The following is a 15845-nucleotide window of genomic DNA, read 5'->3' as shown; positions in this document are numbered from 1 at the left end:
TCTTACAAGTCTCAAGGGTCAGCAGGGCTGCATTCCTTCTGGACGCTCTAGGGATGAGAACCTGTTTCCTTGCCTTTTCCAGCTTCTAGAGGCCCCCTGCATTCCTTGGCTCATGGCCCCATCCTTTGCCTTCAAAGCCAGCAGTGTAGCATCTTTCAGTCTTGCACTCAATATCTCTCCGTCCCCTTCCGCCTCTCCCTCTCCTTCTGTGGACTCCATCCCTCCATAGCCTTTTTTCTTGCCTCCCTCTCACAAGGACCCTTGTGATTACATAGGGTCCACGTGATAATTCCCAGGATAATCTTCCCACGTAAAAATCCTTAACTTAATCACATTTGCAAAGTCTCTTTTGCCGCATTAGGTGACATAGTCACAGGTTTTGTGGATTAGGAGGTGGACATCTTTGGCAGGACCTTGTTCTTCTATCACAGGATTGGATTACATTTCAGAAACTCTGAGAGAGGCAGCCTCTGGCACAAATTACTAACTGGTTTGCTGATGGAAGGTCAAGGGTTAAGTCCTTCACCTGGGGAAAGGGCAGGACAGCCTGTGAGAACACGCTGGGGTGGCCATGCAGCAGGGGGAAAGCAGCTCTCCTTCAGACTTAGGAGATTTCTGGTAGCTTCAGACACTCTCCCAGCTTATGCTAAGGGTGTGCATTTGATGCCCAGAGAGGGATCTGTTTGAGATTCCAGTTAAGCATCCGAAGCTTGAAAAAGGAACAAGAGAGTGAGGAAATCATCAGAGCAGTGGACGAGACCAGAATTTGGTGTTCGAGGACCTGCAGGGGAATCCCAGCTCTGCCACTTTCCGGCTGTGTGATTCTGGGCTAGTCCCCTCCCTCTTTTAAGTCTTATTTGTTTGTTTCCATTCGTATAATGGAAAAATATAGTACCTCCCTCAGGGAGGTATTTGAGAGAGGGATGAAGCTAAATGAGAGAGTGGAAAGGACTTACAAGGCTTAATAAATGGCAGGTGCCCACATGTTAGGGACATCACGTGGTGCTGGGCTTTAGGGGTGTCCAGAGGAGCGTGACGCAGGTGCTTCAAAGACCCTACAGAATCACCGGGCAGGTAACAAGATAGGGCACGCGTCAGGTGCTGCAGCGGTGCCACAGATTCTGACACAAGAGCTGACACTGCAGACCAGAGGCTTCAGCTGTGTCTTCAGGAGAGAAGAGCCCATGTGGGAGAAGGCATTTTAGGCAGCAGGGATGGCGAGAACCAAAGTTCAGAGGTGGGAACATTCCTGGCATGTTGGGAAGGCAGATATCTGAAGGCTGTTGGGGAGATTGGACAAGTTGGGAGAGGCACTAGGAGCCACTACAGGTGTTTAAGGAAAGAATATGCTGAACCCCCATCACACTTTATAGTCATATATTTATATTTACTCGGCTTTTGTTTTTTTGTTTTTTAACATCTTTATTGGAGTATAATTGCTTTACAATGGTGTGTTATTTTCTGCTGTGTAACAAAGTGAATCAGCTATACATATACATGTATCCCCATATCTCCTCCCTCTTGCGTCTCCCTCCCACCCTCCCTATCCCACCCCTCTAGGTGGTCACAAAGCACCGAGCTGATCTCCCTGTGCTATGCGGCTTCGGCTTTTGTTTTTTGACGTCTTTCTTTCCCACTAGATTATAAGCCACGTGGGCATAGGAGCTACTGAATGCTTGTTTCCCATTGTATCTACAGGGTCTGGTGGGCATTTATTGAATGAATAAATCAATCATCAATCAATGAGTGAAGAACCTACTTGAGTCCCCCAGTAATCACATTTTGCAGTATTAAGTCTTTGACAAGCCTCAGGTGTAGGGTGGCGTTCTGGGAATGTTGATCTGGCTCTGGTGAGTGGAGCGGAGGCAGGAGAGAGCGGCACTTGGAATCCGGTGGGGAGTGGGATGCTGTGGGTCTCTGCCACAGCAGAGGAGAGGGTGGAGCAGAGGGAAGAATCCTTGCAAGAGGCGAGCAAGGACACTTTGAAGAGCTTGGGGACTCAGTGTGGCAGCGGAGGGGGAGAGAGGAGGAAGAGGAGACCAGGAATGACTTGGGGATCTTAGGTGACAAGAAGAATTATACGTCTTTTCACTCAGGAAAAGTTTTCAAGCACTTTCTCTGTGCCAGGCACTGTGCTAGTTGGTGGCCACTCAAGGCTAAATGGGGTATGATCTCCACCATAGAGGAGAAGGAATTCTGGAGGGAGGAGGAGGCCTGTTGGCGTCTGTGCCTTACGCAGTCAGGCAGTCAGGAAATGCTGGCGGGGGTCGGGGGGTACATGAGGTAAAGTTGATGGCCCACAGCCAGCACCTTCCATTGTGGGATTGAACCCCCAGGGACAGGAAGATATAGTCAGAGGTGTAGCTGGAAGGCCACTCGGCCGGGGTCCCATGCCCACTTCCATCCCATCCTCTCTATCACTACTCCTCTCTCTTTATACAGCACTTCCGCTGGGTACTTCCTCTGGCCCCTGCTGTGCCCTCCATGTGACCATGCCCTGCCTCAGTCATGACTCTGATTTCCCTTCTTAACTGTCTGTATCCCATCCCCCCCCCATTAAACTGCTCCCACACATGGGGTCAGGTTCTTTTTTATCTTGCTCACTATTATAAGGTTGAATAGGTGGATGGCTACAAATAAGGAAATGTGGGGAAAAAAAGGATGGGAGAGAATTAAGGCAAGACATTAGCAGTAGGAGTAAGGGTGATTGCTTTTCCTTTTATATTTCTGTATTTTACAAATTTTCTATAATAAGTATTTGGCTTTTATCCCCTGCAAAAGTGTTAAAGAAGAGAAAAAAGGCAAGAAAACAGGCTGCTCAGGATTTTGGTCTCCTTTCTCATGAGCTGTTGGCTTTTGATCTGCTTTTACAGGTGGAAGCAGGGAAAGGCCTGGAGATGAGGAAGCTGGTTCTCTCGGGGTTCCTGGCCAGTGAAGAGATCTATATTAACCAGCTGGAAGCTCTGTTGCTGGTGAGTGTATACTCTGGGGCCTTTGTGCTCTAAAACTGCTTTTGGAGTTGGAGAGGGAGGGGGACCTGGACCAGTCCTTCCCAGGGGCGGGGTCTGTGGTACTACTCTGCCTATGGCTTGGCAGCCAAGGTCATTGAAAAGGCCTCTCAGCTCCGATTCCCCATTACCTGCCCTGGGAAAGGTAGAAGAAGAAGCACCACCTGGTTGGGGGTGCCAGACACTCCATCATCCCTGACTATAGTGCAGGCATTACTAATGGATCACAGTTTTCTGTCCAGGTGGGGTCTTAGCCTCCGACTCCAGCTGGTACTCTGGGCAATCTCAACCAGTCAATCACGTTGAGACCTCTTTGTCATCCCTAGTCCCGTTCCTTCCTTCTCCCTGGAATAGTTAACCATTCGCACCATCCTGAGGCCCTCTGGCAGGAAATGTGAGTTGAAGGGCTGTCTGTATCGTTCTGAGAAGCTCTGAGGCGTTAGACAGGCTGCCGCCCTCTGTGAATGTGCCTTAGTTTCCTCTCCAAGACGGAGGCGTTGTTGTGAGAATGGGACTGAGAGGGGAATAATACAATGTTTTCAAAAGGTAAAAGTAACCACACAGATGTAGGATGTTTTTGCCTCTGAAGAAAGTGCATATTAGATGCGTCTGGATACTTACTATGCAGAATGATTGTGGCATGTAAAGTTCTCTTCCCTGGGTGTTGCGCAGTCTGAGACATCAGCTGATATCAGAAAAAGGAGGGATAAGAAAGGTAGATGTAAATCAGTAGAAAGTCATTCTTACAAGAATTGTAAGATACGCATTTATGTACTTGCTGCGATATGAGGTATTGTCACCCGGTGTCCCAGGGGACTTGGCATTTATTACCCCAGGAGTAACTATTGAGATGTGTAGCTGCTTTGTAACACACTGGGATGAGTTGGTGGTCGATCTCACTGGGAGTTTATTGGTCTGCACAGTCATTTTTTCAAGGGAGGAACAGTTTGGCGGGTCCATAAGAACTCTGGTCTGGGGCCAGAACTAGGGCAAGACTTGACGCTGCCATTAATAGTAGACTTATTGCCCTGTCTTTCAAACTGTGCAACTTAACCATTAGTGGGTAGTGTAATCAGCGTAGTGGGGTGAACCAGCATTTTAAAACAAATGAGAAAGAAAATGTCGGCATGCATCCCATGTAGTAAGAATAAGTACTATTTCATGCAACTTTTGGCTTGTGTGGATATGCGTATGTATGTACTGGGCCACATGCTTTCTTACATGCGTTGTCGGTTTTCAAAACCACTGGTGGGACTTCCCTGGCGGTCCAGCGGCCAAGACTTCGCACTTCCAATGCAAGGGACAAGGGTTCAATCCCTGGTTGGGGAACTATGATCCCACATGCTGTGTGGCGTGGCCAATAAATAAATACATAAATAATAATTTTTTTAAAAAAACGGCTTTGGGCAAGCCATGGGTAACCTTCTTGAGCCTCAGTTTCCTCATCTGAAGATGAAAACAATACCATTACCTTCTCTCTCTCCTTCATGGGGTTGAGAAAATCAGGTGATCCTTTTGGGGACCTAGTACAGTGCCAGGTACTTAGACACTGAAATATTATCCGAAGGAAGGAGGACAGACAGATGAAATACACCTTATAAACTATGAATTGCTGTGCCCAAACAAAGGGGCATAGTTGTCATTACTTAAAGGATGCATATTTGAAAGAAGTTCAAAGGAACCAGACTGCCTGGCTTTGAATCCCTGCTCGACTGCTTACTAGCTGTAGACCTTCAGCAGATTAATGAACCTTTGTGCCTCATTTTGTCCACCAGCAAACTGGGTATATTAATATTAGTACTCTCTTCATGGGGTTGTTGTGAGGGTTAAGTGAGTTTGCAGGGGAAGGTCTTAGAGCCTGAGTGTGAGCAGATTCTATTATTTTCTCCTGTTCTGGGAAAGAGCACAGGTTAGAGCCTGTTTGTTTCTATCAACCCACCAGTTCCCTGAAGGAAGGGGAGGCACATGTTCCCATCAGAAGCGTGCCCCTCTTAGATTCCAGCTCGGTTCTCATCTGTCACTGGGCCTAATTTGAGTTGCATTTGTCTGGGTAAAGATAACAGATTTAGGGGCCAAGACACTCCCTCCCTGCCTGCCTTTCTAACAGCTCATGCTCTCAAGGCAAAAACTGTGAGGCTGAGGCTCCCAGTCCTGGGGTGTGACCCAGGGTAGGTCCCTCCTCTTCCCCCCAGCTTGTTCATCCTGGCTTGGTCCTTTCTGGAGCAGAGGCAAGAGCTAGGGAGGGATGAGCCAGGAGGCCTGGTCTGCACCTGGAGGCCCCCCCGGAAGAGGGGGCAGGACCCTCCACGGCCTCAGAAAGTAAGCCTCAGAGATGAGGAATCAAGCCTTCCTCTGTCTCCAGGAGCTGGGGGCCCTTCCCAGCTACCCAGGAGCTAAGCCCTTTGCTCTTTGGGGTGATCTGACAAAGGCGTTCAGAGAAGAAAACCTGTCTTCCCCAGCTCCCTCTGCCTCCCACGCCCAGCTCTCCTTCTTGCCACCCTACCCCCATTCCCGCAGCTCTTCTCCTGAGTGTTTGTTCTCAGTTTCACACTTCCTGATACGCAAACAGCTGGGCGTGTGTAGCCTGGACTGTGGACACACAGACGCAGACAGGGAGGCCACACAGGAGGCTCTGTTCCCGCCGCCTGGGTTGCTGGCTGGGCAAGGTTTGGTAACCTTCCAGAAACCTCCAGGTGCCTGATGGGCTCAGATGACAAGGGAAGAGGCTCTGGGAGCTGGGGCTGAGGTGGGGAGTGGAGGAAGGGGGGCAGACCAAATGCACGTAATTCTGCAAGTCTCCCCAGGCTGCAAGTGAGCTGGGTGCTGCCTCTGGCCTGCCTTTGCCTTCAGCACCTTCCAGCCCTGGGTCCCACCTGGCCCTCCTCTCTTAGACTCTCCTTCTGGAGTTTGCTTTGTTCCTTATCTGTAAGATAGGTTCAGGATGCTCCCCCGACCCCTCCACCCCCGCCCCCAGCCTGTGGTGATAGTTAACAAAGGTGCATGTGGCAGCCTCCAGGCCTCTTGGGATAGGAGGTAGAGGAAGTGGGCCGATTTCTTTCCCTGGTTTCGAAAGGCAAAAGGCAACTTGCTGGGGGACAGAAGAGACAAATGACAGTGTGAAGTCCTGAAAGGAGTTCGAACCTGCCTGGCCCGCCTTCCTGAGGGGCACTTCATGGGACGTCAGAGCCAGAGTTAACTCTAATAAAATGGGGAACTGGCGCCCCGTCCTCTGCTGCAGGATTCTGGGAAGAGGGAGGGGTAGCTGGTGTGCTCTCTCAGGAGAGCAGGGCTGCCTGTGCCTTTCTGCTGCCCTCCCCGCCCGAGGCCTATTTTCAGGGCTTCACCAGATAAAAATAACTGCCTCCAAGGGTCTCAGGCCAGCTAGGGGCACGCACCCAGCACTTTCCCTTCCCCCAAAGGCCCCCAACCTTGTCCTGAGAACCAACGGCCTGATGCCCCAAGCGCAGTCCCTGTCTGTGTGACCTGCCCCTGGTGAGCACCGGCACTTCCCCTTTTGCAGACAGAGTGGGACTTTAGGAGGAAGCAGAGCAGTTGTGTCTTGTCCCTGCATAGGCCTGAGTGCTTCCCCAGCAGCTTCTGAGAAATCCTGACCACCCCCCTTTCTTCCCCAGGATTGTTCTCTCCTATTTCCTTTATTCCCCCCGGGTGGGGATTGCACCCCGGCTGGGACGGGGACTCCGCGGTGACTTGGACCCTCCCCTGGACCTGGGTAGATAGAGGTAAAAAGGATAAACTCTGACTGATCCCAAGGGCCAGCTCTGTATCCTTCACGGAACATCGGGAGTCATGAGCTCAATGTCGCTGCCCACCTGGGGTGGGGAGAACATTCTTCCTTTCTCCTGGCCCCGGTTCCCTCTGTGTCCCTGCCTGGCATGCTTCCCCAGGCCCCAACCCTCCACTTACTCTGATATTCCCTCTGAGGCCCTTTCCCATCACCTCCTCTGTGAAGCCCTCTCCGAGCTGTGCCAGTTGGTTGGTATTTACAGTCCAAGTCGAGTAATAAGTGTTTCTTGCTTTGTCCACGAAAATGTTTCATTTGTGTTGGTCCAGTTTACCCAAATAGATTATAACGTTGTCCAGAGCAAGGAGCATGAGTCATAAAAATAATCTCCTAAAGGGAAAATTGGACCCCGTCACTCCCCTGTTTCAATCCCTCCAGGGAAAGCCAGGTCATTACATGGGCTTAAAAGCCGCATTCCTTCCCCCTGTGTGATCTGGCCTCTGCTCACCCCTCCAGCCCTCCTTTAGGGCCCTGCCCGCCAACCCCCTTGCTCGCAGCACACAGGCTCACTGGCTTGCTTCCAGCTCCTCTCTCTCCCCAGGCTATTCCCACCTTGGGACCAGGCATTGAGGAACTCTGCCTGAAATACTGTCCCCTTTGCCCCCATGCTTCCATTTCAGGTCAATGTCTCCTTCTTGTCCTTCAGCAGGACATCCCCTTCTTATTTCCTTCATTGCATTTATGTGTGATTTTGTGTTTGATTGTTTCCTTGTGTTTTGTTTGTCTCCCCTACTAGATGGGAAGCTCCATGGGAGCAGTGATTAGTGAATCACTGAATACCCCCTACACCCCCTGGTCTGGCCTTACATGGGCACTTGGTCCATTATTTGTGGAGTAAATAGTAATAATAGTAGCAGCTAACATTTATTGATTGCCCTCTATGTGCCAGGCACATACTCAATATTTTAGATAAATTACGGCTTTTGATCTTCCCATCAGTGTTCTTGAGAATGTAATATTATCCTGGTTTCACAAATAAGGCTGCTGAGGCCCAGAGATGCTAAGTGACTTGCCCAAAGCTATTAAGCGGCAGAATTGGGACTCTGGCCCACACTGCCTGGCCTGCACCAGGTCGAACCCCAGCCTGCTTTCCTAGCAAAGGGTTGGACATTAAGGCCTCATTGGTTCCAGCACTGAGAGGGTCAGAGGAGGACTTCTGCTTTTTCCTGCCTTCATCATCACGTCTGGATTTTTTAGAGCTGGGAGGACAGGGGAGCCAGAAGTCAGAGCATTGTCTGGGTTTTTAAGTAGATGGGACTTCCCCTTGTGGACAGACAGATGGGAGGATAGAGTGAAGCCTGGCTGGACATCCGGCTGCTGTGGCTGGCTTGAGCTGGGGTTCTTCTCTCAGGGTGAGCCAGCGATAACTTCGGCCTCCCTCAGTGGAGGTTTCCCTGCAGCCCAGCATTGAGTCACCCATTCTCTGCTAGAATGCTTCTCTTGTCGAAAGCTCGCTACCTAATCCTGTGAGATAGTGGGGGGCGGCTCTAGTGAGCCCATACCTGCGCCTGCAACTTCTCCTTTCTGCCCGCTGGGTCTCCAGAATGACCCAGACTAAGTCAAAGGCCTCTTTCCACACAGCGCTTTATCTTCACAGTAGACGAAGGACACCAACCATGTCTGACTCAGGCTTCTCTCTCTCAAGTAAACGTACCCCTCCCCCCCACTTCCCCACCCCCGTGCCTTCTCTATGGGACAGGTTCCCAGACCCTCTCCCCAGAAGGGCCTTTGGTGTGCAGTCTGGGCATCTTTGGGGGCTTTAGGGCTGAAGGAAGGTCAACCATGGAGGAGCTCTTTATCCTTCAGTATCATTTATTGTTTGTTTCAATGATGAATTTTAATAGCTTTTTTTCCTGATTATAAAATTTTGTAAAATATTTACTCACTGGAGGTGATTTAGAAAATACAGAAATCACACTGAAGAAAATGTATCCAAGCCCCATTTTCCCTTAATGTTGGGCTTTAAGGTGATGACTTCAGCTCCCAGCAAGTGTTGGGGATGGTCCTGAGCTTCTGTCTGTCACCTCACCCTCTCCACCAGCAGGCCTTGGAGCATCTTGGTGTAGGCAAGCAGAGATGACAGATAGGGATATTGCATGTCATCTTGCATGTCAACCTCGGCATTGAGAAAGAGTCTGAGGCTACGACAGGGCTCAGTGAGAAAGATCATTGTGATTGCTTAGCAATGTCTGCCATGGGCACAGGAGGTAGCACGGTGGCATGCATGCCACCTGCTCACTCTCTCTATACTAAGTGATGGGAACTTAAGATATCAGTGCAGCTGAGATTGGTTTGGGTCCCTTAGAAACTCTCTTCCCCAATTCCTAGAATCACGTTCTGTTTCTTGGAAGGAAATAACTAAGGGGTTGAGTTCCCAGTCAACCCTCCTTCCCACTGAAGCATGACAAGGGAGTTTATGACTCAGAGCATGAGGCCATTGTGGAAGAAAGCTATGGACCCTGTTAAACCATCAAGCAAACCCAGTACAGGCTGAGAACCAGAGGTCCCTCAGGGGACACGGGGTGGGAGAAATGTGTCCTGGCACCACCCGTCGGACCTGGCGGGACTGCTGGACCAGGCTCCCTCTTCTTACAGTAATGGGTGGCTTGTTGGGGCCTGTGACAGCAGCTGCTCCATTCAAACCACGCTTCAGGTGCCCTGGCCTCAGTGGCCTTATCTGGGCAGAACTCGAGCAGCAGGAGGGCTGCTGACCCTCCAGTTTATTTGCCTCTCACCTCTGCTCTTTCTTCCTCCTCTCTCCCAGCCCATGAAACCCCTGAAGGCCACTGCCACCACCTCCCAGCCCGTGCTCACCATCCAACAGATCGAGACCATCTTCTACAAGATCCAGGACATTTACGAGATCCACAAGGAGTTCTATGACAACCTCTGCCCCAAGGTGCAGCAGTGGGACAGCCAGGTCACCATGGGCCACCTCTTCCAGAAGCTGGTGAGTCTTCCGTTGATGGAGGGCCCTTACCCGGGGCCTCAGTGGAGTTGCCGGTGTTGAGAGAGGACTGGTCAGCCCCAGACCTCCTGGCCTCCTTGAAGGTCTGGGTCATTTCTGAGTCCTGGCGGAAAGCCTGGGCTTCTGCCTTATGGGGAACCTGGGCCTGGTGCCCCGACTCCCGGCCTCCCCCAGTGAAGCCCTAGACTGCTTCTAGGGCTGCCAGAGACAGGCCATGTGGGTGGGTGCCCTTGGCAGGGCACTGTTTCTCTCTCCCGGGGGCTCCAGGGCTGGACCGAAGGCTCCCCTTCTGGGCTGCAGGGCCCTGTACCTCAGCCAGCAGAGGGGCAAGTGCCAGGTGGAGGGGCAGGGACTGCTCACCTGAGACTTCAGACGCTCGCCTCACTTCCGTGCTGCCTCTGAAGTGGAGAGTCGCGTGGGAGACCATGTCAGCTAACGATCCTCTCCTGAGGACCCTGGAGTAGAAAGCACTAAGAGCCCAGCCCACCCGCATGGCAAGGCAGGGAGAAGGAGAGAGGAGGTGGAAGTAGCGTGCGGCCTTGGTCGGGAACGACTCGCAGAGACACCCTCTCCTCCAGTGCAGTGTCCGTCTCTGGCTGTGTCCCCTGAGGACCCCCAGTCAGACCCACAGGGCCCCCACCCGGCTCTCAGCCACATAACTTCTGCCAGCCCAGCAGGCAAGATGGAGCTCAGGAGTCTGTGGCCCAATCCTCTGAGTATGAGTGGTGGAGGGCAGGGAGCAGTGCTTCTCCTTTTCCTCCCCTGCAGTGGTGGGACCTGTTGAATGGACAGGGCTCTGCTCTTCTTACATGGAGAAGACTCTTGCTTGGATGCCCCTAGGCCACAAGCCCAGCATGCTCAAAACTGAACTCATTGGCTCTGAAGTTCTCTGCTCTTTTCCCTGCCTCTGTCTCAGTGGGTGCGGCCATGTCCCAACTCCCATCCATCCATGACTCCCGGGGGCCCATCCTTGGCACCTCCCCTCCCCCACCCCCTTCCACCTCCCTGCATCCCATGGAGTCCACTTCTTTAAAGCTCACAGCCACCTGCTTCTCTCCAGCCCTCTGGCGCCCTCACCTGGACCACTGCTGTGGCCTCATGAGTGGCTTCTGCCCCAGACCTGCCTCCCGGGCAGCCTCTGGCCTCTACCTAAAAGCAGGAGAGCGTTTTCTAAATTCCTGACCGGACCTCACGTCCCCCCTGCTCAGGGATTTGGATAAAGGCCAGGCTCCGAGGAGTGGCTTATGAGACCCTCTGCTGCTGGCCTCAGGCCACCCCTGGCCTCTGGCTGCTGCCGCCCCACCCTCTGCGCCCCCGACGCCGAACCTTCTGGTCTCAGTTCACACTGCAAGCACGCTTGACCTCTCTGTACTTGCGCTCTAGCCTGAAATGTCCTTCTTTGTCTTGTCTGGCTTCTCTGGTCAGTTTCCAATTTAGAAATGACCTCCTTGGAGAAGCCTTCCACAGCCTCTCAAATGCAGCCCCCTCCGTGAACACTAAACTGCCTGACTCCCCAGAACCATAAGCTCCAGGAGGACAGACTGTATTTTCTTCAATTTGGACCCCCAGAACCAGCCCAGTAGTCAATACATGAATGAGTGAGTGAGTGAGTGAATGAATGGGTGAATGAGTACACCGTGTCCTTGACTGCTGGGACCAGGGAGAAGTTGGAAAGGCATTGAGGAGACATCACAGGACCTGAGGTCTGTGTCCTGAGGGACAGCAGTGTTACAGAGATGAGCACAGCTTCTAGAGCCAGGTCGCAGCTGGATTTGAATCCGGGTTCTGCCACAGGTTAAACTTGTGACACTGGGCAACTTACCCAACTTCTCTTGACTCAGCTTCCTCATCTGTGAAAACAAGGATAATAATAGTATTTACTTTATTGGATTGTTGCGAGGACTGAGTGAGTTAATACCTGAAAAGTTCTTGGAACAGGACTTGGAAAATAGTAAATTAGTAAATACTCAGTAGTTAGCCATTATCATTACTGTTATTACTATTATTACTGCTATTATTATTATTATTATTAGGAAGAAGCACCCCTGAAAGGCGTTGCCAGGGAACTCCACACTTCTGGTTCTGGCAGCCCCAGAGTGCTGGCCCCGGTTCAGGGAGGATGAGCACACAGTCATCACTGCCCGCCTGGTCCAGGAGCCTGAGCTGATTGGCGTGGTGGGCAGCCACTCCTCAGCCCTCAGGAGGGCAGAAGAGAGCAAACCCTGGGGCGGGGGGTGGGGGTGGGGGGCGGGTAGGAGTGAGTAGCCTGGAGCATAGTGGAAAGGCTGTCCCAGTTTATCTTTGTCACTTGGACCCTGCTGTCACCAGAATTCCCCATTCTGGTCTGAGCTTCACTGGCCTGGCCATGAATTTGCTACCCCCCTCTTCCCTCCCCCTGCATCATGAACTGATGTCTGAAGCCCCTGGGGCTACAGGCTTGGGAGGAGGCCAGGCAGGCCAGGCATCTGGAGACAGTTTATTTTCAGCTGGTCTCCGGGTATTTGATTATCCATTACTGAGAGAAGGGAATTAGCATCTCTGTTATTTGTTTTATGGGATCACCCCAGTGCCAAGCTGCTGTTTCCAAGCAACCTCCACTTCCCAGTTAATGGCCCTGGCAGGCCAGGCCTTGGACCCTGCAGACTAGGGTGCTCCATGGAGACGGCAGTGCCTGGGATGGCCGGTGACCCCTGCACACAGGCCTTCTGCCCAGGTGGCTCCTGCTTCTGGCTCACCTCCGGCTACTCCCTTCTGTAGTGGGATAGGAGGGTAGCGTTCCACCCTGAGCACCCAGCCTTTATCCTTCTGTGGGAAGGGGGACAAGGAATGTGCATACCTAGAAGAATAGCAATGATACTTTGGTTTAGGAAGTGACTGGCTAGCACATCCCCTGTAGCTCGGGACACCAGTGGGCCAGGACTCCCTCTGGAAGAGGAAATGAACTCCATCCCTTCCCGCCCCTCCCCATCTGGGATTTTCCTTTCTGAAAAGTCTGGCCCATCTGGGGCTGAGACCTGCACGGCTCTGGCCCTGGCTTCTTCACAAGCATCCCAGTTCTCACTTTCCCCTTTGGCTTTCCTGCGCCCCACCTGCCAGCTTCCTCGAGTTCTGTCTCTGCCCTGGGTGGCTCCAGATCCCCCACCCACCTCTTTGGATCCTTGAGGAACACAGGGATTCTGCAGAAAGCAGAGTCGATCCGGGGCAGGGCTCAGGGGCAGCCCACTTCCCCCCTCGTACCTTGGTGGGTAGAAGCCTTGCAGCAGCTGAACGTCCTTGCTACTTCATTGAAAAAAATTTTAACCAGAAAATCTAGAGAATAATGTAGCAAACAATGGTGCAGTCACCTCCCAGAATTAACAGATGTTAAGCTCTGAAGATATATGGAAAGACTTTTCAATCAAGAGAATAAAGCATTACAGATGAGGATGGAGTCTCTCTCTCTCTCCCTTTCCTCTTGCCCTTCCTCTCAACCTAGAAGCAGCTACTGGCATGAATTTGGTATGTAGCCTTCTAGGCTGCAGTTCGTGTTTTTGCTACACATGTATATCTTTTTATGGCATTGCACTGTACTTTTAAAGTGTATGTAAGTGTGTCTATATGTATCATGTATTTTGCAATTCAATCAGCATTCATTTTGAAACTTGTCAGTGTTGCTACACAAAGATCTAGTTCATCCATTTTAACTGCACTGTGTGTATGGTTTCCTCTATTTGTGAGCATTTGTTTCCAGTCTTTTCACAAAAGGAGGAGTGAAGCGGGTAGATACCCTTGTTCACATTTTCTTGTGCACACACATATGCAAGTTTCTCTAGAGCAGTGCTTTCCAGTAGAAATATAGTGCGAGCCACGTATATAACGTAAATTTTTCTAGTAGTCACATTGAGTAAAAATAAACAGGTAAAATTAATGTTAAGAATATATTTTATTTAGCCCAATAGAGTCAAAATATTATCATTTCAACATGTAATCAAGATTAAGAAATTAATGAGATAATTTACATTCTCTTTCTCATACTAAGCCTTTGAAACCCAGTGTGTATTTTACACTCAGCACATCTCAGTTTGGACTAGTCACATTTTAGGCGCTCAATATCCATGTGTAGCAAGTGGCTCCCATACGGGACAGCATAGCCCTGGGGTCTGTTTGTAGAAGAGGATTTGCTAAGTAGTAGGCTAAGCTGTGCATATTTTCAACTTTGTTAGTTATTGACAAATTACTCTCCAAATAATTATACTAATCTACACCCCTGCAAGCAGTCTGTAAAAGTTCCTATTTTCCTACATTCTTTCCAACCCTTAATATCATTAGACTTTTCAATTTTGACCAGGTTGATGGGTATGAAGTAGTGTCTCATTGTGGTTTAATTAGAATTTCCACCCTTTGTTCTGGTAAGAGGAAATGTACACGCAGAGCACAGAGAAGGCTTTCCATAAATATTTGCGGAATTGAATTAACGAGCCTTGGTTTCCCCTTTTGCAGAAAGGGCTGATGGCATCTGTTCTGCCTCCCCAAGGAGGCAACGAGGCTCTGTGTGGTCCGAAGCTGTGGAAAGCTTTGTGTTAGGTTCAAAGTGACATGCAAATGTGTAGAGAGGAAGGACTTCTGGCTCCTTGAAGGCTGAGGAGGTGGGGAAAGGGACCTCGAGGGAGGCCGAGGGAAGTGGGGACTGCGCCTTTAAATGCAGTTCCCCACACTGAGCATGGGGAGTGGGGCACTGAGCAGACCACACGTGCCCACCCCTCTCCCTGTCTCCCCCTGCTTCAGCTAATTCCAGGATGTGAAAGACTCGTGAGGCATTAAGGGGCTTCAAACCATGTGAGACTTTGATGATGCTAAATAAAGCCAAATGCTGCAATGAACTGAATTTTAGCATGCCAACAAAGGCCGTGCCCTGCTCCCCCCAACCCCCAATACCCCCTTGTTAACCTTATTGGCTGAGCCAGTTTCCATGGAAACTACGAAGTTCAAAGGGATACTGTAGTATGTTCATCCTGCCTTTTCCTTCTGCTCCCAGCTAGCCATTTGGACTGAGTTAGAGGTTCTGAGTGCTAAGGGAGCGCCAGGTGCTCTGGTTATGCTTTCATCCATTCATTAATCCTCTCTCCCCGTCCCTCTCCTGCCCTTCTCTCTCTTCTCCCTGCAGGCCAGCCAGCTTGGCGTGTACAAAGCATTTGTGGATAACTATAAAGTCGCTCTGGAGACAGCTGAGAAGTGCAGCCAGTCCAACAACCAATTCCAGAAGATCTCCGAGGTGGGCAGCTCCCTGCACAGCCACCCCTACGACTCGGGGTTTGGGGGGCTGCTCAGAGCCTTCTAGCCTTAGGGCCTCTCCTCCCCTGCTTGCCAGTGAGGAAAATGGTTCCCCTGATGAGTAACACTTAGCCTGATTTGCTTTCTTGCACTTGACATTTTCCCTCTTAACATAAGAATATCGCTTTATGTATGGTTTTGTTATTCTGTTTTAGGTTATTCTGTATTAGAACAGGGGAAGCAAAGAAGAAAATTAAAAAGGCAGCATTCTCCCACACTGTGGTGACCTTAAGCAAGTCACTTCCCTTCTCTTGGGCTTATTTCCTCTGCTGTAGAATGAGGTGTCTGGATTGATGCAGCTCATCCCAAGCTTGCTTGACAACAAGAACCACCAGGGGCACTGTTTAAAATGCAGATCTTCAGGCACCTTCCCTGGAGCTTCAATTCAGAAGGTTTGGGGTGGGGCCCAGGAGTCTGTATTTTTAATAAACTTCCCCAGGTGATTTTTATAATCAGGAAGATTTGAGGGAGTCTGGACTAGGTGATCTTTTAAGATCCTTGCAGTCCCATAGAGAGCAGACAAAGGCCACGTAGAGAAGAAGCCCTAGACCTTCTGGCTGGGAATATGCCTGTCCCTGCGGCTGCAGCCCAGCCTTCCCACCACCCTCCTCCGCAGGGCAAAGATGTGGCATTGTCTGCCGCCAACACTTCTATCCAGGAAGTGGCAGGGAAGGGCTCTAGGATTCCTCAGGAGCACAGCCCAGCTCACCCCTTGAGCCAAAAAGATCTCAGGAATACCCCCCCACCCCCCACCCCC

At 50.9% G+C, this 15845-nt stretch overlaps 1 protein-coding gene across 3 annotated transcripts in view; it reads left to right on the top strand.

Moving 5' to 3' along the window:
* Positions 1-15845, top strand: part of ABR (ABR activator of RhoGEF and GTPase) — a 178630-nt gene that overhangs the window by 104311 nt on the left and 58474 nt on the right. For all 3 annotated transcript variants that reach the window (XM_061176121.1, XM_061176122.1, XM_061176123.1), the window contains 3 exons: positions 2874-2972; positions 9575-9760; positions 14922-15029. In XM_061176121.1, the coding sequence (XP_061032104.1) occupies positions 2874-2972; positions 9575-9760; positions 14922-15029 (393 nt within the window). The remainder of the gene's footprint in view (positions 1-2873; positions 2973-9574; positions 9761-14921; positions 15030-15845) is intronic.

This window comes from Eubalaena glacialis, chromosome 19 (genome assembly GCF_028564815.1).
Source record: "Eubalaena glacialis isolate mEubGla1 chromosome 19, mEubGla1.1.hap2.+ XY, whole genome shotgun sequence".
NCBI classification, from domain to species: domain Eukaryota; kingdom Metazoa; phylum Chordata; class Mammalia; order Artiodactyla; family Balaenidae; genus Eubalaena; species Eubalaena glacialis.
Note: the sequence above shows the minus strand (reverse complement) of the source record. Positions and strands in the feature narration are given on the sequence as shown.